The sequence below is a fragment of the Uranotaenia lowii genome, chromosome 3 (assembly GCF_029784155.1).
Source record: "Uranotaenia lowii strain MFRU-FL chromosome 3, ASM2978415v1, whole genome shotgun sequence".
NCBI lineage: Eukaryota > Metazoa > Arthropoda > Insecta > Diptera > Culicidae > Uranotaenia > Uranotaenia lowii.
In genome coordinates, this window is record NC_073693.1 from 256896496 (window position 1) to 256919244 (window position 22749).

A 22749-nucleotide genomic window follows, 5' to 3' on the forward strand; every position below is an offset into this window, starting at 1 on the left:
AAGATGTTCCCCGCAAACATACAGCAGAATTGAAACCAAATTCGAACTTGTTCTGAATGAAAGATTTTTTTTTCGTATTGGGTACCTACCTACTTCAGATTTATTTTAACAACATAATCTTCATTTATTACTTGTAACAGTGAACGTTTACGAGCCAAAGTAAAGAACTCAAATTTATTACAATCAACCTTGTTCTTCCGCTCAATTCTCTCTTCAAACCATCCGCTTGCTCGTCAATCAGGTGTCTAGTGAATTGCTCGTTTTACAAGGCTAATTCGAATTTCAATCGCAATGCAAATTTCCGAATCATTTCTTAATTTTCCTCCCTTTTCGTAGGCAGATCTGAGTCAGATCAGCAAAGATGAAAGAAAAAATACACCTAACTTTATTGCCTTCTCTCGCATTCGGTTGAACAGAACGTTCCATGCGCCGCCTGTTGAACTTTTTCTTCACGTAGATTTGTACCTTATATTACATTCGACGTTTGTTGCCTGTTCGAGTAGGTACCTGCCTGGTTTTTATTTTTTGCTGCCTAGAGGACACTTAAAGATCACCTTTGACCGGATTCCAACGTGGTGGGAGGAGAAAGAGATAAAATATCTTTAAAGATTCGGGCTATTCGTCCGAAACATTCCCTTTGCATCATCGCTTCATCGGTATCATTCGTTTAACCTGTATAGACATGTCAGATCACTGGAAAAAATTTGATGTCTGGCTGGCTGGAAGGGTCAAAATTCTCCGAGTCGTTTGCATATCATCGTTATGGTTTAAGAATTTTGGTTGTCAGTCATTCATATGCCACAACTTATTGGAAAGCTGGTTTGGTCGATTTGAATATTAAATTAAAAAAAAAAGGTTTCGTGCACTATCATATCGACTCCAATTTTTATAGTTTCAACTTCAAGTTTAAAAAATAAGTTTATTTTTTACAACTTCTTAACCTCAGTTCCCCCTATGCTTGATTTTACTGATAAGTGTAACTAACTTGAACCAATTATTTACACAGTTTTAATGTGTCAAGGATGGAACGTAATCCGAATTTCGGATTCCGAAATCACTATATAGGAAATTACTAACTTTTTGAACGCATTTCGTGTACACTCAAGTGCAAGTGTTGATGTTCCTGCTAAAAATACCGAAAGTAGCTCAGTACTGTAAACTGTAATTTTTGCAGATAATCATCATTAACTAAGTCTGAAGTTAAAATATCTGAAAACTGTTTACTACGTTTGAAATCCTATAAATTGATTTACAAAGCTAAATTTAGTTATTATTCGAAGATTTTTGATATTGCTGAAAATGTCAATTTAAAAGCTTAAAATATCTGGTTTTTGAAAGGCTCACAAACAAACATCTCTCCTGATCAAATTTAAGCATTTAATAGCGAATGGTTTGTTTCATGTGAAAGTTCAACTCTTTTCCTTGGTTAGGTTTAGTTTAAGTGTTATTTTTAAGGTCATTTGAGGATAATTTTTGGATATTAAAAAAAAAAACGGTGATTTTTTATAAGAAAGCTTGTTAGTAAAAAAATGGCTAAAACCCTATCAAATGGTTAAATTTGAAGAAAAGAAGAACATGCGAACAGTGCGAAGACCTAGGAAATTGCATGGAGGTAAAATTTCATGTGTTTTTGAGGCCAAAAATAATTTGAGAAATGTTTATAATTTTTACTCCTAGACGTATGCATCAACTTCGTCCATCTTCTGATTATAAATGTTTTTTGAAAAAAAAAACGTTGAAAAAATTATTTTAGTGCTAACAAAAATTACTGTTATTAATTTTTATTCCTTTCTGTGCTAAATGGCACCTTAACAATAAATTTAAAGATGTCGAGGCACTTAAAAACCATAGTGATCAAAGTTACTCCGAACCTTGATATCAGGTTTTGTAACAAACCTTGATTTATAGTCACCAATGTCGTTTGAATTTACTGCAATCAATGATCATGTTTTATACTCCTCACCTCAGTAAGTGTTTTAAAACTTTTAGGTATTACGAAAAAGCAACCCCTTCCAAAATTTTCAAAAATGAATGAAAAAAGTGATCAAAGTTTCCCCAGTTTACGGTACTCTTTTTCATCGTAGATGGTACATAAACCTAGTAATTGTTATTCTTCAGCTTACCAGAACTTCTTTATTTAAAATTTAAATTGAAGGACCAATTTTCTCTAGAAGCTCATGATCCATAGAAGAATGATCTTGTGTCTCCTTACCTATTCCGTAAAATATGGTAATTTAAAGTTATGTTTGCACAAAAATTAGATGAAACTTTTTGCAGTCTACAAAAAATTTTTTTAATGTATATCCGACATAAAAAAAACCCAGACCTTTTTTTATGCAAAGTACATCGATTAACAGCCGTTTTTGTGGAATTTTAATTAAGATGGAGTTGTATCTGAACATGTAAAATCCCAGCATTGATTCATTTGGTTTACGATTAAGAACCATCTTTGGCGGCGTACAGGAGAACGGAATGTGGAGGCGAAGGATGAACCACGAGCTCGCGCGACTCTACGGCGAACCCAGTATCCAGAAGGTGGTTAAGGCTGGCCGGATACGCTGGGCGGGACATGTTGCGAGAATGCCGGATGACTGTCCTGCAAAACAGGTGTTCGCCACGAATCCGGTAGGAACAAGACGAGCTGGAGCGCAACGAGCGAGGTGGTTAGACCAAGTGGAGCGTGATCTGGCGAACGTGGGGTGCCCGAGAAATTGGAGAACGGTTGCCATGGACCGAGTGAGTTTTAGGAATTATGTTCGTCAAGTTATGTCGTGAGACGGAATACTATGTAAATAAAATAAATAATAACGATTAAAATAGTTTCGCAAATTTGGATATCACGATTTAGTTTTTTTTGACAAAATCATAAGCTATGATCCTCAAAAGCTAATTTAAAAGTTTGAATTTTTGATTTCCAAAACAAATATCTTTTGTTTTTCAAAGGTTTTGACTGTGGCGGCGATCTTACATGAAGCATTCAGCATTTTCTAGAATATGAATAATGTAGGACTTCAGAGAAAAAAAACATTTTTTATCTATATACTTTACTTTTTGAAATCATTTTTAGAATTTGAAATTACAAATCATAAATTCAGAAAATGGTGAATTTTAAAATCCCTTTGAAAAAGGAAAAAAAGGAAATGGTGGGAAATGATACAGAACCGGTTGAAAATTTAAGAAGTTAAACAGTACCTAATTCCTACTTGCATTTTTGATTTATTTAACGATCCGCAGTTTTATACGGGAGAAGTAAAAAAATACTGGATTTTCATTAATGTCTGTTGTCTTCACTAGCCGGTTGATTTTTATGAATGCTTTTCTTCAAGCCTAAATTAGGACAAAAAAAAACTGAAAATTTGTGTTCCCTTCAACGCATAGTGTTGTTTTAAAAATGTAAATGTGGATAGTTTTGAGTCGGATTTATGTATATACCAAACTTGTGCCAGAGATTAATAAATCGGATTATTGTATGTATGTAAACAACTTATTTTTATGGTGTTTCAGAATTTCGATAAGATACCCAAGCAACCAAAAGTCCCATAAAACAGGTACAAAAACGCTTACTCAGCCCCATCATTGATATGAAGTACGTTCTATGCAGCTCAAAATTTAAGTTCTTATTGATACTTTCAAGTTCCAAAACAAGTCGTTATGATCTTCTATTCAGCTTCCAGCGGCCTCTTAATTCAGCTTCCAAAAAATCGCATGATGAGCAAAAAAATTTCTCTCTATCTCAACTTAACCGTTGGCTTCGGTTCATATCACATTCTCTTGATTATTTACTGTGTTCTGTACCGGTGCCGCCATGATGCCACGCGCCGGATTTCAAACTCGACAAATTGCTCAATTGCTTCTTCCCTACATTTCCTACATATATCGCATCAGAATGGTCACCCAAATACAAAATTACTTATTGAAAAAAACTTGCCCGGCTTGGGGATCGAACCCCGAACTTCGTGGTGAGAATCGAACACGCTACCACGAGACCACGCCTAGATGTTGTTCTAACTGAAACTACAACTCGAAGAGGTGATTTGATTTTGAAAGCACATTAATGCACTTTTTGTGACTTATCAAATCCCGTTTGAGCACTTTTGTGCCCTTTATGTGACTTACCAAATCCCGTATTAAGCACTTTTGTGCCCTTTATGTGACTTAAGTCCCGTATAACGTACGTATAGATCACTTTTGCAGCTTTCAAGTTCGTTAATGAGTACATATAATTCACTAAGGGGGCGTCCATAAATTACGTAACGCAAAAAATGCACTTTTTTGACCCCCTCCCCCCCTGTTCCGGACGTGGTGGTGATGAAAAAACTGATTTTCAAGAGCAGATGCTGAGCAGCTTTAAACTGCAAAAATTTTGTATTTAGATCGGGTGTTAGGAAAAATAATTAGGTAAACTTACAGAATCAGTGAATCAGGTATAATTTTTACCACGCGGGAACAAACTTTAAGTTCCTTCCGATTGCTATCGCTTTGTTAACGCTGTAAGTATTTTAAGGTTAGGTAATTTACATAAATGATACTAGAAAAAGCGAACCTTACGCGTATCCTAACTGTGATGATACAATCGTTAAACGTAGATACGTTTGCGATAAACTTTATATACGATGGAATAAACTATAGTAACTTGTAGTAAACTTTTATAATTTTAATCTGCAGTAACTTTTCTCGATGCTTCTGGTACCGATGATTCACCGAAATAGACGATCCGAAAACCGCCCAACAGCTAAACGTCACTTGATTGACAGCGACGATCCTCGTCGCAAAGTGCACCTCCTGCAGTGCTCCCAGTTGTCAACATCCTCCCCCCCGTAACACAGGTCGATGAAGCGGGAGATCCTTTGTTACAAGTAGGTAAGACGTCCAAAACGGCCAACTTGGACACTGCTTGACGACTAAGACCTCTGGTCGTCTGAATAATCGCTTTCCTAACTCGACCATCTGAGCCCAATATGACCTCTAAGACCTTACCTCGAACCCAACCATTTCTTCTTCCCTCGTTTACGACTACTACTAAGTCTCCTGCTGCAACCGGTTTAACTTCTCCGAACCATTTCGTACGCTTCGTGATAGTCGGGAGGTATTCCCGAATCCAACGCCGCCAAAACCCATCCAGCTGGTTTTGAATAAGATTCCAGGTTCGGTTCGATGTTCTGCCCAAGTCGATGAAGTTCATCGGCGGTTGTTTGACCCCTGTAGAACTACCCAAAAGAAAATGGTTTGGGGTTAGCGCTTCATTCTCCTCAGACTCCAGCGGCAAATAAGTAAGCGGCCGCGAGTTAACAATTCCTTCGGCGTCGACGATTAAGGTGTACAAGGCTTCATCGTCTAGCTTTCTCCCATCTTGAATACTGGCCTCGAGAGCTGTCTTAACTGATCGTACCATGCGTTCCCAGCAACCCCCCATATGAGGGGTTCCGGGAGGTATGAAGACCCATTTCGTGGAGGTATTGGTAAACGTAGCGGCCATATCTTCGTGGAACTTGAGAATTTGTTGCTGCAGTATGTTGTCCGCACCACGGAAGTTAGTCCCGTTGTCGGAATGGATCTCAATAGGAGCTCCTCGTCGTCCTATGAACCTGCGGATACCCATGATGCAGGATTTTGTACTCAGCGTGTAGACCACTTCTACGTGAACGGCTCTGATGGTCATGCAGGTGAAAAGGGCAATCCACCGCTTGACCGAACTTCTTCCCACTTTCACCAACACCGGGCCAAAGAGATCCAAACCCACGAAACTGAAGGGGCGTACGTAGGAGGCAAGCCTTGCCTCGGGTAGGGGTGCCATCTTGGGAATCTTCGGCTTCGACTTGTAGATCTTGCACCACTGACATTTACGGATAACTCTCTTTACAGTTGGGCGGATCTGACTGATGTGGAAATGCTGCCGCAGCTCATTAACAACGGTTTCGAAATTGGCGTGTAGGTACTTCTGGTGATAATAGTGGACTATTAGTTCTGTCACAGGATGATCTTTGTCGAGGATTACCGGAAACTTAGCACCGGTGGAAACATTTTTCGCCGCTCCGACTCGTCCGTCTATACGAAGTACGCCACGTTCATCGAGGTACGGTGTCAACTTGTAGAGTTTACTCGACTTGGGTATAGTAGCTTGGCATTTAGTTGGAAGATCTTGATTGGCTTTCAGTAGAGCTACTTCTTCTGGGAAGGCCTGCATCTGGACCATACGAAACAAGGCATTTTCTGCTGCTAACAACTCTTCTTGTGGCCCCGGGAAATGTCCACGCGGCAGCCTGGCGCGAATTGGAAATCCGTTCAGGTATCGGTCCAGAAATCGGTACACGAATGACATAGATCGTAACAGCCGCTCCCACTTTGAAAATCGGGAAAACGCGACCACTACTTCGAGATCAACGGGCACGTGATGTACGCAGGTGGCCTTAAGCTCTTCTGGCGTCGATGTTAGCTTTCTCGGTTGAGGCCATTCCCTCTCGGTCTTCTGCAGAAACTCTGGACCACTAAACCACGTATCGTCCGCCTGCAGCTGTGGCCCAAGGGCCCATTTGGTGGCATGGTCAGCAATGTTCAACTTCGACGGAACCCATCGCCAGTCGGTGATGTTGGTTGTTGACAATATCTCTCCTACACGGCACGCTACAAACTGCGAATATCGCCGGTGGTCGGACTGAATCCACGAAAGAACGGTACTTGAATCGGACCAGAATATTACACGTCGGGGAATTACTGTATGACCTTCCATCACGAACTTCTTCAGACGCGTTCCAAGCACTGCGGCCATCAGCTCCAAACGAGGAATAGAACAGTGTTTGAGCGGCGCTACTTTAGTTTTGGCTGATATTAAGTTACACTTGAATTCCTCTCGATACGAAATGCGGAAGTAAGCTACGGCGGCATAGGCGTCTTCGCTGGCATCTACGAAGATGTGTAGTTCCAAACTCTGATAATGACTGGTTCGGATTTCAGAAAAGTAGCAACGAGGAATACGCAAGCTTTCAATCTTCGGAAAATACTCTATCCATTTCTGCCACTTCTCGAAGGACCTTTCATCGATTTTCTCATCCCAAGATGTTCCGAATCGCCAGACGTCTTGCAAAAGGACTTTTCCGTAAACGACGAATGCTGCCAAGAGACCAAGGGGGTCGAAAAAGGACATTAGGCATCGTAGTAGTTGTCGTTTCGTTGGAGGTGTTTTCGTAGCAATGACTTCATTTATTTCGGATGGTAGAACTGTGGAGTAGCTTAAGGTATCTTCCTGGGGCAACCAATGCATGCCGAGAACACGTTCAAAGCCATGAGAGCTCTCTATGCTCAGATCTTTTGGTTGTGATGTGGTTCCACCATCAAGATGTTGTAGGACTTCCGGTCTATTAGATCTCCAGTCACGTAAATTGAACCCGCCTTTTGCGTGGATCATCTTAACTTCCGGCGCAACCTTTGCCGCTTCTAGTTCCGTCTCGAAACTGTCAAAGTAGTCATCCACGTAGTGACACTTAACTATGGCTTCAACCGCCCGTGGATAGACCTTCTCAAACTCTTGCGCGTTTCTATTTTTGATATACTGCGCTGTAGCCGGGGAACAGGTGGAACCAAATGTTGCTACATCCATCACATAGACTTCCGGGGGTTCTTGAGGGTCTGTACGCCAGAGAAATCTCTGCGATTGACGATCAGCTTGGATTATTTGTATTTGGTGGAACATCTCGGCTATGTCCGCACAAACGGCGACTGGGAACTGACGGAAACGGAAAAGCACATGAGGCAACGTTGTTAACTCATCAGGTCCTTTAAGCAGCATTTTATTCAGCGATATTTGATCAACGGTAGCAGACGCATCCCAGATAAGACGTACTTTTGATGGCTTTTTAGGATTGGTAACAACTCCGAGCGGTAAGTACCACACACGTCGCGGATCGGAGTTCAGGAGTTCTTCTTCTGTGGCTCTATGAGCGTATCCCTTGGCTTGGTAGTTCTTGAGCTGCTGGATAACGTTTTCCCGTAACTGTGGGTGTCGATTTAGTTTCCGCTCCAAACACTCTAGTCGTTTGACTGCCATCGGATATGAATCTGGAAGTTCGAAGTCATCGCATCGCCATAATAGCCCAGTTTGGAATCTATCCCCTACTCTGGAGGACGTATCTTGCATAATTCTTCGTGCTCGCTTATCAGCTTCGGACTCTATCTGAACAGAAGGGTAAACACCAGCTTCTTCCAACGAAAAGTAATCGCGGACTATGTTGTGCAAGGTTTCATCACTAGTGCAACTACAAGCATGATAGTTCAGCAATGGAGTAGATCTACCCGTTGAAACGCCTCCGTACACACACCAACCCATCCTGGTTTTGGTAGCCTTTGGTTCATGAAATAGGCCTTCTTTGATTTTCAGCGGAACAGTGAGATGGATGTTGTTGACCCCGATCAGAACGCGCGGAGTAGCATTGCTGTAGCTCCTGACCGGAAGTCCCTTGAGATGGGAATATTGCTTTGTTAAACTTTCGAAATTCAGTGACTGACTTGTGAGGCCCAACTTCTTTACAGTCCTTGTCTCTTTCAGAGTTGCCTTCAATCCCGTCACGCTCGAAACTTGCAGATCAATCACCTTCGATTCTCGTTCTGTTCGTGATACTTTACCAGTCCATTGTAGACACAGTTCTCGCGGGGTACCTTCAATGCCAAGCTCTTTCACCAACGCTTCCTCCACCAACGTAAGCGCAGAACCTTCGTCGATGAATGCGAACACCTCCTTCGAATTGCCATTGCCGTGAACCGTAATAGGTAGAATGCGGAACAGAAACGGAACCTCTGAAGCACTATGAGAGAAATTTCCGCTTGCGACTGGATGTGATGGCGAATTATCTTGAGTACCACTAGCTGCTACTGGTTTGGTTGAATGAAGCAATGGATGATGTCGATTGGTACATGCATTGACTCCACAGCGACTACTGCTTCGGCAAGATCTTCTTCCATGTGGGAACAGACAGATCCTGCAGATGTTGTATTGTTGAACAAAATGCCACCTTCCGTCCACATCGAATGACTTGAATTTGCTGCAGTCCCGCAACCGGTGATCTCGAGAACAGGCGGGACACTTCTTCTTATCGGGCATATTCTTGGGAACTTCTCTGGGAGTCTCGGTGTGTGTATTCACTGCACCCCGCTTGGGCTTGTACTTCTCCTCCTTCAACTGAGACCCACTGTAACGAGTCACTCTACTTGCAGTCTTCACCAACTTGGCCATGAACACACCGAAGATTTCCATGTTCACTTCACTGAACTCAACACTAAAATCAGACCACTCGAGTTGCTGCTGCGTGGGAAGACGACCGACAAGCTCAGACATTAACGTGGGATTCGACAAATGTGCGCGTTGATTCGCGGCTACTAAATGGTCGCACAGGCTTTGCACCGCTATACCGAACTCCATCAGTGTTTCTAACTTGTCTGCTTTAGGAGCGGGAAGGGATCTGACCTTTGTCAACAGGGAATCAATAAGAAGCTCTGGTCGGCCGAATAAAGAACGCAGAGTGTCTATAATTTGAGGCACAGACTCGGGAAGTAGAAGTTTACTGCGCACGGCTTCTAAAGCTGCGCCTTTCAAAGAGCGCTGCAAACGATCGAGATTCTCAGCTGGGTTGAAACCGCACGCCAGGGTAGTATTTGTGAAAATGCTGATAAATAACGGCCAGTCGGCTGGGTTACCGGAAAATTCTGGCAAAGGTCGGTTCATGACCTGGCGTGTGGCTAGTTGCGAGGGGGATGGTTGATACGAGGTCATAACATTTGCAACAACTGGCAGCTCATTAGGTCCGAGGCCGAGTTGCTTAATATATGGTTCGAGGTGGTCATTAACATGGGCATTATAATCATTTATTGGTCTGGGCAAAGTATTAAGTGGAATGTTCCTACCTTGTGTTTGCTGGAGGGGGTTGAGAGGGGGAGGATGGCTGTTACGGTTCGCCGACATTGGGCGGCTGAACGAAGGCTCTCCAGTACCTCCCAACGACGCCTGGTTCCTCGTCCCGATGTTGCCACCTTTCGGCTGTGCACCACTTGGACCTCGAAAACCGCATCCGGCATTCAACTTTGGTGTCGAATTTAGCTGAACCTTCGATTTGGTTGATTGAAGACTCGGGGGATGTTCCTTGGATGGTCCCGGTTGAGACCCAGACGAATTGTCCACCAAATGTGGGATCGGAAAATGTCGATCCGGTAGCGATGCTCGCCGATAACTAGCTGGTTCTGTTGTTGGCTGCTTTTCCACTCCTTGCCTTCTAGAATTGGATTCTGTGGCCTCGGTACCTGGATTCGCGATGCTGGCGCGCGATTTCGGATCCTGCATTCGAAGAACGCCTTGCTGTAGCATAACCGACTCCCACTGGTGCACGCCCATGATCGACCAAGCGTGTGATTTGCTCCATAGGTTACGGGAGCTAGAGCTTTCCTGTGCGCTAGTATTACTACGGGGAAATGCACCGGTGTATCGTCGTTGTCGATCGGAAGTGGTGAGTGTGACTGTGCTGCTCGTATGGGGCTGCTGCTGGTCACCTTGATTGCGCGAAGTTTCCGAAAGAACTACCTCGCTTGCTGCACCTTCCGATTCGGGTGTTGATTCCAACCAGCTTTGAACCTGCGACTCATCCGGATCTATTTCGAAACCGCTTACCTCGCTGTCATCGGAATCCATTTGTTCCTGGAGTAGATTGAACCGTTCATCAACATAAATTTTTTCTGCATCAAGTTCCTCTAACTTGGCCTGCAGTTTCAACTTCCTTGCTTGACTCTCCAGTGCGCGCTTTGCCTCTAGCTGCTGCAATTGGAGGTCGCGACGACGAGCCTTGGAACTGGACGTGCTGGGAGCTCGTGTGTTCTGAACCGGAACACAAAATTTGCAGCTCCACGGTCGCTTCTCGACGGACTCCGTTACACCGGCACATGTTTGGTGCCACCAAGCTTGACACGTGTCACACTGCACCATATTGCTGGCCGAATTCGGAAGATCGCATCCTGGGCACAGGAAGTCCGTTTCCTCCGGTTGTGGCGTTCCAAGTTGGCCGCTTTCATGGTTATTTGCCATGATTCTTTTAAAGAATTGTTCCGGACGTGGTGGTGATGAAAAAACTGATTTTCAAGAGCAGATGCTGAGCAGCTTTAAACTGCAAAAATTTTGTATTTAGATCGGGTGTTAGGAAAAATAATTAGGTAAACTTACAGAATCAGTGAATCAGGTATAATTTTTACCACGCGGGAACAAACTTTAAGTTCCTTCCGATTGCTATCGCTTTGTTAACGCTGTAAGTATTTTAAGGTTAGGTAATTTACATAAATGATACTAGAAAAAGCGAACCTTACGCGTATCCTAACTGTGATGATACAATCGTTAAACGTAGATACGTTTGCGATAAACTTTATATACGATGGAATAAACTATAGTAACTTGTAGTAAACTTTTATAATTTTAATCTGCAGTAACTTTTCTCGATGCTTCTGGTACCGATGATTCAGCGAAATAGACGATCCGAAAACCGCCCAACAGCTAAACGTCACTTGATTGACAGCGACGATCCTCGTCGCAAAGTGCACCTCCTGCAGTGCTCCCAGTTGTCAACACCCCCCGTTTGTCACAAATGGTCACGCTTCGACGTACCCCCCTATGGAAATTACGTAACGCTGATAATGACCCCCCCCCCCCTCCCTCCATCTTTTCATGTCTTTTACTAATGATTTTCGATGGTAAGAAAAGATTTTAATGTACAATTTTTTAACGTTCTTCGAAACGGAATTAATATCTATAAAAATCGCTTCTTAGTGCTCTTTGATAAAATAAAATGATTGTCTTATTACTAGTTGTTCTTTGCTTGTTAACTGATGATCTACCTTGTTTAATTTATTTTGTTTAAGGAGCAAAATAAATTAAACAATTATGCAAAATATACTCCTCTAAGTATTATTCGTCGGAATAACCAAAATTGCATTTTTTAAATAAATTGAGAAAAAATAGTAAAATTTCCGTCTTAAGGTTAAATTGAGTTCTTGGGGGTAAATATACATAATAATCGGTTTTCTAGAGCTTATTTCTTGGATATCCAATACACAGTTTAAGGAGTCAATCTCGGAATCATTAAAAGGGAAGGTTACAAACCAGTTTAATCATGTTAAAGCTTACAAATTTTAAGCTGATTTTGGTGTGCTTATCATTCTGAAAAAATTGCATGACATCAAAATAGCTGCGATGAAACTATATTTTTTTAGAAAAAAATCGTTACGTAACGATGAGCATACCTCCCCCCCTCCCCTATGTCACAATTTGTAACGCTCGAGCTCACTCCCTCTCCCCCCTAGGAGCGTTACGTAATTTATGGATGCCCCCTAATGGAAATTGGGCAAAACAAGTCACATACAACGTACATATTAATCACTTTTGCAACTTTCAAGTTCAATAATGAGTACATAAAGTTCACTGAAGGGAATTGGGCAGTTGATTCTCTTTGTCAGCCAATATGTAACTTTCAATGCCTTCATTCAAGTAAATATGTGACTTTTGGTTGCTTGGGTACACTCCAAGTTTGAGAAAACCCAAATTCAATAACAATAACCCTGTTGCCGATCCGGAGCCAGCGTGTTCATTTGGCCCCATTCAAGACGCTTCATATACGTTTTTTTTTTGTAACAAATCAATAGGGGAGGAGCGGGCTATATGCGCCTATTAAGCAGAACACTGTTTTAATCAAATATCACATAGAATATGTGTACAAAAACTATATACACGTGTTCAGGCATCTGTTTCCTATACATTGGAGTAATTTTTATGTTAAAATTTTCTTCTGTTTCCAAGAAAATGATTTTATTATAAATGTTGTCCAAAATGCCGAACCTCAAACCGTGCGGGCTAAATGCGCCTATTTATGTTTTGAACAAAATTTCTGTTTTTTGGGCAATATTTCCGTATAATTTCATTGAAACTGCTAGAAAGTAATAATTTTCGTACGACAAAGCTGAAGTTTTGTAAAAATCTATGTATATTATAATTTATGGAATAAAACATAAGTTAGGGTTGCCATACTATGGAGGCAGTTCATCTATAAGAAAACTTTATCAAATCTGTTTTTAGATCTTCAATTCTCTCCAAAGATGTTATTCAGAGCTTAGATTTGAAGGTTCAATGATAAAAATAATTTATTTATTCTATTTAACCTGTTATTTTACGATGGAGGCATTTTACAAACATGATGGGGGCATATAAAAACACTCTATTATTCCAATATATAATCATTATTAAACCTTCACAAAAGCTGAAATATGATAAATTTCTTAAGTTCATTTGAGTAAGAAACAAAAACCATCCTAGTTTTTGTTTTTAGCTTCTTTACGTATAGTTTTTAAAAGTCTAAATATTACATCAAAATGTATCAAAACCTTGTATGATTTTTTAAATTTTTTGAGTTTGTATATTCATAAAATTCTTTCTTGCCTTATGTTCTAAGCGTATCACCCTCAAAATGCATTGGTCAGTTAAGCTGTCTAGTCAGCCATTTCATCAAACAGCCGTAGGGTCATTTAACCCGATAGGCCCATTTAGGAAACCTTTCCCCTACAATGTTAAATCGAAAACTGTACAAAGTTTGGATCTCACCATAAAAGTTGTCATCGAGGGGATACATTTTTCCCTGATTCGGATCCGTTCGTTGTAGTTTGCAGGAGCATGGCTGATGCGTTTTTGGTACTGCGAGCTTTGTCACCGGTCCGGCGAGCTTTGTGGTTTTGTGTCCGGTGTATGAAATATTCACTGATTTTCCATAAGCTACAGTGCACTTTACAATAATGTTTATCTTCGTAATTATAATCAGCTGGATTCGATGTTCTTGTTATCTTTTTTAATACTATTTTCTTACTTCATGAAAAACTTTTCAAACGGAGCAATAATTCTGACGTCTTCACAAGTCAACGCCTACTTCTAGATCTTTCAAGTAAAATGATTCAAGTAGGTTCAAGAAAATTTCTTCTTGTTACAAAGAAGGCTCTACAAATCCACATAATCACTTTTATATAAGCTTAGCTTAGTTTAGCTTGATTAACTACTCACATCCACTTTAAACCGTGAAACCCGAAATGCATGGCTTTATAAATTGTATGCATTAATTGTTCCGAAATCAAATTATGATAACAATCACTTCGAGTTCCACGATCGCTGGTGTAGCTCAGTAAAACGAAATTCACATCACCAATAGTAACTACCTCGTGATTAACCGAGTCCACCAATTTTGTTCAGAGGTCAATTGAATGGTGCTTGGGATTAACAGATCAATCACACTGCACAAAACTGATGTTCTTTCTTTGAACGTCAATAACGGCGCCGACCACGTCCTAGTAGTCAATGGATGGATTTGGAAAAAAGAGAAAGCTGTGAAAGGTTTTTTTTGTGCATTAGGACCGAGGTTACCTGTAATTTTTGTTGGGACTGAGGTAAATGTAATTTATTGAGAGACACTTTTTACCAGTGTTACGGTGAATCATAGAAATTATTTTCCTGATTGGTATAAAATCCTATGTGAAGCTTTTAGTTAATAAGGAGGTATGAGTTTGTTTAGTTCAATGGTGACAAAAAATTAACTACCTACTATCGCCAAGTGCTTATTTTTTCCAATAACATTCCTAGTATCTTTCCCCAACATATATTAAAAATTTTTTTTTAAAAACAAATGATTGATTAACAAATAAGAATATAATTTTTGTTATGTTATCTCTGGCAATATTCATTTCCAATCTCGTTTAAATATTAAAAAAAAAATTATTTATTTTAATTTTGTGACAGCAAATCAAATAAATTTTAATAAAAAAAGGTTTGTAGAATTTTTTATCATCCAATTGATCGAAATGAAAAATTTTTATTGAAAGAATCTGTCCATTTCAATTGTTTTAAATTTTCATTAAAAATAAAAAATTAAGAATTATTTAAATGAAACAATAAACCGAATCGTATATTTATAGAATTTTTTTGATAAACCTGTAAAGAAAAATGGAGTATTTCTAATTCTAATTCTAATTTGTTCATTTAGAGAAAATTTTAACCAGGTGGAGGATTATAATAAATAAAAACATAACCAAACTCGTATTCAGAAATCTAGACATGCTCAAATCTTCTTATTTAAGATTATTTTCAATGAAACTGGAAAACCAAATGAAAAATTAGAAAAAAGTCAATTGCACAGCAAATTAAGTGACGAAAATTTATTTTTGTAACGAATTATTTAAATCCACACAATCACTTTTATATTGATTTGAAATAATGACTTTCAGTAAGTATTTCAAAATGGAACCAGCCTTTGCTAAATCGGTCATACTCTAAGCATGAATAATATGGCTCGATAAGAACACCCGATAAAGGGCTGACTGACTCTAGTTAGGCTGACCGGGAACTGGAAAAAGGTGGGAAGGGAGAAAGCCACAACGAGGCATGCCAAAAAAAGTTCTCTAAAACTGACGAAACAGCGGCGTGGCGGCATGACGAGAGGTCAGAACGAACGCACGAAAAAATCTGAGATAAACATCCAGCATCCAGATGATGCCCAAAGCTCGCAACTCAGACCTGCTGATGCTTTGATGTTGGGCAAGATGAGCTGCAACGGTCAGTCAACGGTTGGGATTGGGGAGGAAAGCATCGTTTTCTCTCGTTTTACGTCTTTCCGTCGGGTTTCGTTTTTGTGGGCTCACCTACCTTATTCGAATATTCGAATGTTGTTGCTGCTGTTCGACGTACGACAACGGCCCGGTTCGGTTGAATTATTCTAACGAAAAACACTTGTCGCGTGTTTCTGAGTGTTGCGATTATTGCTAGCCATTTTTTCCTCGTCGCACTGTTTTGATTCCGGTGTGTGCTCGATCGTTATTCCAGAATCGTGGAAATCGTAACGAATACCTAGCCACTTCTTATCGATTTAAAAACGTTTAAAGGAGTGTTTTGGGTGAAATTGGTTGTAACAGCTGCCCTACAGGTGGAATCCGCCTCGTCGCGCTTTTTCGTGTTTTGCCAGGTAGATATGGAAGAAGAAAAAATTTAAACCCGAGTAATCATCCGTTTTTATCAACATACTAGGGTATACGGGAAAGTGATCAATTAAAATTTTCAAATTGCCTCATTTTACTTGTTTTCGATACACATAACTTTCAATTATATTTTTTTAATTCTAACGTTATTGTAACTTATTTACTTTGTTAAAACGTCAATATTTATAATGACTCAATTCTACTCATAATACTCAATTTTTGAATGTGATAACTGTGATACATTGTTTGAAGAGAAATATCATATTTTGCCGTCCAACGGCCCGGAAATTTTCTAGGTTTCTTATACGAACCAGATTAAAAGTTCGAGAAAAAAATCCTTATATTTCAAATTTAAAACAAAGTAAATTTTAGTACAATCATCACTTGTGTGTGGCAGTGGAGTAGGATCGGCGCCAATCAGCTGGGTAGACCGACCGGAGGGAATTAGCTAAACTCAACCAGATGCAGACTGATATCGGCTTAATTGATGACAATAAGGAAGTTACCTTAGTTTGTCATTATCGTAGTGGTTCATGTGATAAGTGAATTGTAAGCCAAGATGCAAAAGACATTTTAAATTGCAATCAAACTATTTGATCAGTAGGGGAGAATGAGGATACTTGATCCCTGGGGATACTTGATTCCATAGCTATTTATATCTCGAAACTGGAATGTCTTACAAAGATCAAATGTTTTAGAAAAATGTGCCAAAATGAGCAAAATAACAATGCTTGTAGTTTAAAAAATTTTAACAAAATAATTGTTTGAGTAATTGAACTTTGTTTGAAAAATTTCACAAAATGTAACTTAAAGATCTTTTTCCATCACTTTAAAATGTTCCTTACATGGGAAAATTATGAAAAAAATATTTGTTCCAATATATCAATCGTTCGAGCGTAAAATGAACTTCATAATGCCATATTTTCAAAGCAATGGAAAACTCTCAACTTTTTTCAGAAAATGTTTTCTAAAATGTTGGTTATGGGTACAATTGATCCCCTAGAGTTGGGTTCAATTGATCCCCCTTCCAAACGGCATATTCTTCTTCTGAATTGATCGTTATGATTGCTGATTACGAAATTACTAATATTTATCCAAAAACTGATATTTATCAAACAATTGTCTGAAGAAAAGAGCAAAAATAATTAATTTTCTTTTAATTATAAAAAATATCGCCTTTAAGTATGCAATGTTATTAGCGTTGAGACAAAGTTATAGAATTTTCTTTTTATGTCTGCTATAAATTGTGAAATGAAAACAAACATGACCAAAATAGTCAATTAACATTCTATCTTGGGGTTTTGTTTGATTTTTATACAAGGATTAGGGCTTCCTGAATAAAAGATCAAGTCTCCTTCAATAGGGGATCAAGTCTCCCCTAACTTCAGAAAAATCGCAATTTTTTCACTCCCACGAAAATGCTTCTAGTTCATCAACGGGTTCAAGTATCGTTCTAATTTTTGGAGCATAGAAACTTGAAGTTACAAGCTGTCAGAAAATGTCAAAGACGGCGAGTTGCTAAATTTTTCCATAAAGATATGGTGAAAATAAGAAAAGGGGATCAAGTATCCCCACTCTCCCCTACATAATTAGAAAAAAAGATCCCTCATCTGAAAAATTTAAAAAAAAAATACATGTAAACATTCGCACGCAATCTAAACAAGGTACACCGGGGTAAGTGTGGACGGTTTTTCGTATAGTTCAACTTTAAAAATTCATTAAAAAATCAGTAGTGGATCAATCTTGATAAAATTACGTTCAGTGTGATACAAAACACGTTGTTTACAAATGCTGGAGGGATGAGCTTGATAGATTTTTTTTATTTACAAATGGTTTTATAAAGGCACTTTACTTATAAAGTTATTATGTGCCGGTAGTATTTTTCCTAACTTTGGGTTAGTAAAAGCAAGTTCACTGGTGTTGGAAAAATATGGTAGAAGTTTTGACATTTTGAAAATTTTACCATTTAAAAATGTTTTCAAAATCTTTGGGCGTTATATTTTTACAGCACTGTTTCTATTCTAGTCGTATGTGATAGAAATATTGCTATTTTTGCATCACAGCATACGAAAATAGAACACGTGTTTTTAAAAAATTTGAAGGCCACAGATCTTGAAAATGTTTTTGCATGGCAAAATTTTAAAATGTGCAAAAAGTGACAAAATTTCTACCACTTTTCCCAACACCAGTGAACTTGCTCTAAGAGGGGGGAGCTTGATAGATGCAAAGCGAGAAAAGTTATCACGTAAATTGTTATGTACTGCTTGTGCCTTCATTTACCTCGCTTAATGGGGTAAGTGTATACGGTAGATGACCCCTATGATTTTTCAGGAAATTCACAACAAATTTGTGTTTTCTTGGATGAATACTTTATGGCTCGAACCGTCTAAAATACCGTGATTGACACTAATAATCAAAGGTTTGAAGAACCTCTTAGCTGAATGAAACTATGATTTCAAAGTCGTCGAAGATTCCTTTGAATTCAGCTACAGTATTTGAAAGACCCAAATACTAGTATTTCACTAGCTACTTGCTAGCATCCTCAGTGGATTATCGACTCAGTCGATAGCTAGTGAAATACTAGTATTTGGGTCTTTCAAATACTGTAGCTGAATTCAAAGGAATCTTCGACTACTTTGAAATCACCGTGGTTGAATTAAAGGGAATCTTCCGATTGCTTTGATTCAGTAGAATTATTCAACAAAGTAGGTTCACAATACATAATAGAGTTCCAAGGAATATTGAAAGAAGGTAGTGCCAAGAGCCATATTGGATTTTTTTCGTGACGTCACTGTTGCCAAGCTGTCGAAGGTTTATACTGGTAGAACCCAAAATTTCAAAGTTAAACACATTAAAGAACTAAATTAAAATCCAATTTGATTCGGATTATGTTGTAAGGTTACTAGTTGATTGTGCTATGAGTTTTTTTGTGTTTAATAGACTGCAGTGTGTATTATTCTTGAATTTGTTATTGAATGCACAGTCATGCTCTATGTGAAACGAGCAGAAATAATAATTTTCCCATTTCAAAAGGTCTGATAGGTAGTTTATGGCAGTGCTCCTCATCGTCATGATTTGAATCTAACATGGTGTACCATATGAATTTCTAATTTAGAACAATTAACCCCAATAAAACCATTGCAACTTTGGTTTACTAAATTCAAATAAAAAATTGTGGTTGGATCCGAAAAAATACTATTTTTGGTTATTTTATTTTATCAACGATTCAAACCTAACTGATTTCAACATTTACAAGCAAAATTTTGAACTAATTATCAAGTTTTGTCAATTTGAGTTAGGATACCTCAGCAACTTCAATCGTCTGAATTAAAGCAAAACAACTACTACATTCAACTTTTTTAGTATCAGTCTTGAAGAACAATAATATTTCTAGAATTGTGTGCCTTCAAAGTTGAAAAAATCTTCAAATTTTTGTAATTGCTAATAAAAAAGGAAAAATTTCCATATAAATTCACAGATTATTGGCAACAGTGACGTCACAGGCGTTACTAATACTAAAGCAAGGCTGCCTCGGCACTACCTCCTTTAAATATTCCTTGATAGAGTTCATGGTACTATTAGTTAGGCATCTTTCAATGATTATTGTGTGTAATTTATGTTGCAACACACGATATCCGATTTTATCGAAAATATATATGTACTTATTGCAGAACCAACAAGTACTTTACTCAACTTTTCATGATCCGAATGCTAAATATACATAGCTAAATTGTATTGGATGAAGGAGAGTAAATTGAAAAAATATGTATCTAAACATCAAGTCTGAATAAAGCCGTCCACACTTACCCAAGGTAGGGTTTGTAGACAAAATTTTAGTTTTTTGTAAATAAACTCATGTTTCTTCATTTTTAACCGCCCCGTTTCTTTTCCCAACTGGCTGTTTCGAATAAAAGGATTGTTTCATTGCAGAGGTTTTTGCCAAGAGTTAGCTAGTGTACGAGAAATTTGTAATTGAAAAAGGGCACATCAACATGACATCACAGCTAAAAAAGAAAAAAAAAGTCACTGTTAATATCCGCTATTGTCGGAATCGTATCTCTTTTACAGTTATTGGATAGATTACAAGTAAATTTAGCATTCTGCATTTAAAGTTTGATTAAATGCCTTAATAAAACTACTTATTAAGGGGAGGGGGGTAGGGTCTAATGGGCGAAAAAAACAACAATTTCCACGATTTTTTTCTAGAGCTATCGTTCAAACAAATGTATTCAAATTTTTTGCATTATACAAAGCATTGTTAAAAGAATATTTAGTAATTTTTTCGTAAAAAATATTGAAAAATGAGCCGGTGACGGAGCACTTTCGAGGATGCCTTTTAGAAAACAGGATTTGCGGTGGACACTGTATCTCAGCACAGAATCATCTGAAGTCAAAAAATCAGAGCAAAATATTTTTAATAGATGTTTTTCTGGACCCCAACGTTTTTATTTAACTTAAACAAAATTAAATGAAATTTTTGTGGCTGTTTGAAGTAAAAACTACGATGTTTCACGAAAAAATCCGCCATTTTTTATCTGTAAAATCTCCCCAAAGTAAGAAAAAAAGAAAAACGTTGGGGTCTGGTATTTTGTATGTAGAAAATATGTTCCAAATTTGAAAAGAATCGGATAAGTAGTTTTCAAATGACGATGTCCACGGACTTTAAAAATGTGCTTTCGAGAAAAACGCGTTTGAAGTTTCTGCTCTTGCTTTCTTGCAGTATTAGATAGGAGGAGATAAAGGCCTATAATTTCCATAGTTTTGCTTCAATTGACTTGAAAATTTGATACAACATTCTTGAAATGTTTTACAATAAGAAAATAAAAAAATTAAAAAAATAGATTTTTTTAAAAGGGTAAAACCCCCCCCCCACCCCTCCCCTAATAATAATAGCTTAGTTCATAGTTCGGTTTAGCTTAGTTTTTATTTTTGTCATTTCTTCCTTACCGTGTTCACCGAATAATAACACGCTGCTGGTAGTTGCAGCAGCAAAGAGAAATTGGAAATATTAGATTTGGGAAACATTTAATATTATGGAATTCTGAGAATTCAGAACAAGTTTGAAAGGTTCCGTGTTTTTTGGAATGTTGGTGCAAGGGGCTGAAAAAGAAGATAATTTCAGTACTGACATTTTAGTACCACACTGACGTTTTGGTACCAAAATTCCATTGAAATCTGGTTCCAAAAAGTCAGTACGGTTCGTTTTTTATGTGATTTGACATAAATTTGATTTGCTTCAGTCCCTTGATTTGGTGTGGTTTTCTCTTGTATCAGAGAACCAGGCTATATGCGCCTATATTAAGCAGAATACTGATTTTATCAAATACCCATAAAATCCTATGCGTATAAAAATTATTACACATGAGTAGACATCTGTTTTCTATACATTGGAGTAATTTTTATATTGAAATCTCCTTCAGTTTTCGAGAGACAATTTTATTATAAAAGTTGTACAAACAGCCAAACATCAAACCGTGCGGACTAAATGCGCCTATTGATTCTTCTAAGCAATATTTAAGTTTCTCAAGCAATGTTCGCATTAATTTTATTGAAAATGATAGAGAATGATAACTCTCATACGACAAAGCTGAAGTTTTATCAAAATTTATGTCTTTTATATTTTTAAAGAATAAAACAATAGTGAGAGTTGTCATGTTATGAAATCAATCCATCAGTGAGAAAAAATTATCAAATCTGTTTTGAAATCTTCAATTTTCTCTTGAGATGTCTCTTAATGCTGAAAGTAAAAAAAAAAATTATTCTTTTCACTTGTTTCTTTTCTGGAATAGAGGCATTCACAAACATGAAGACATACAAGACATTCTCTTATTCCATTTTCTAATCATTATTAAACCTTCATAAAAGCTTAAATTTGTTATACTTTTGAAGTTCATCTGAATAAGAAACAAAAATTTCCCAAGTTTTTGTTTTAGGCTTCTGTGCGTATAATTTTTCAAATTCAAAATATTACATTAAAAGGCGTCAAAAACTTTGTATGAACTTTAATTTTATTTTTTTTCAGAATTTTTTTTTCATTACTTTATTATCAAAGCGTTGTACCCTAAAAATGAATTGATGGTAAAATTTTATTTTGTCAGCCACTTCATCAAACGACTGTAGGCGCAATTAACCCGCTAAGCGCATTTAGGAACACTTTTCCCTACGTTTAACACAAATGCGGTCCGGGTATTTGGAATTTATGTTTTTTTTTTTCAATCACGATATGTGCACAAGTGTTTCAGTGTAAATACCTAATGAAATGGTTCCGATTAATTGGTAGCATCAGTGATATTTTGGAGGTCGTCATTAGAGACTCGAGTTTTTACAACTGTAAATGAAGATGAACATGTTGCTTCAACAAAAACTGTCCCACATAATTAAATCTCGATTGATAAACCTTTTAAGCCTTAATTTATCTTTTATATTATGCCAATTTACTTTAGTCCCAACGGTATAAAATAGCCCATTAAGCGGTTTAAATTAGCGGTAGCTTAGTTTGACCGATCTAGCGGTGCCGAACTCTACAGATTCGTGTTTAACGAGAACGGATACTTCTGAATATCTCACTAAGTATATTCCACTTTTAAAAGAATGGCCATCCATTCCATGCGAATTTTCGATTGTTCATTATTAGAGCAATTGACCGAAAAACCTTCCCTGGGTACGACTACTAAATACATATGACAAACTTTGCCCAAAAAAAGCTGAATCGGATAGCAGTTT

General features: G+C 38.0%; 2 protein-coding genes across 4 annotated transcripts in view; one reads left to right on the top strand and one right to left on the bottom strand.

The window, feature by feature from the left end:
* LOC129758463 (synaptic vesicular amine transporter-like) overlaps positions 1-22749 on the top strand; it is a 134382-nt gene that overhangs the window by 35477 nt on the left and 76156 nt on the right. The window contains exon 1 of one of the 3 annotated variants that reach the window (XM_055755966.1): positions 15629-16013. The exons of the other annotated variants lie outside the window; for them this stretch is intronic. The gene's annotated coding sequence lies outside the window, so the exon portion shown is untranslated. Of the gene's footprint in view, positions 1-15628; positions 16014-22749 lie in introns of those variants that run through there. 3 annotated transcript variants of the gene reach the window in all.
* LOC129753322 (uncharacterized) lies at positions 4733-11059 on the bottom strand. Its single transcript, XM_055749123.1, has one exon. It carries the CDS (start codon positions 11057-11059, stop codon positions 4733-4735), a length of 6327 nt encoding a protein of 2108 aa, XP_055605098.1.

Bases quoted from the DNA above. Each gene is read 5' to 3' on its own strand.
- LOC129753322 (XM_055749123.1), bottom strand. From the start codon at position 11,059: ATGGCAAATAACCATGAAAGCGGCCAACTTGGAACGCCACAACCGGAG.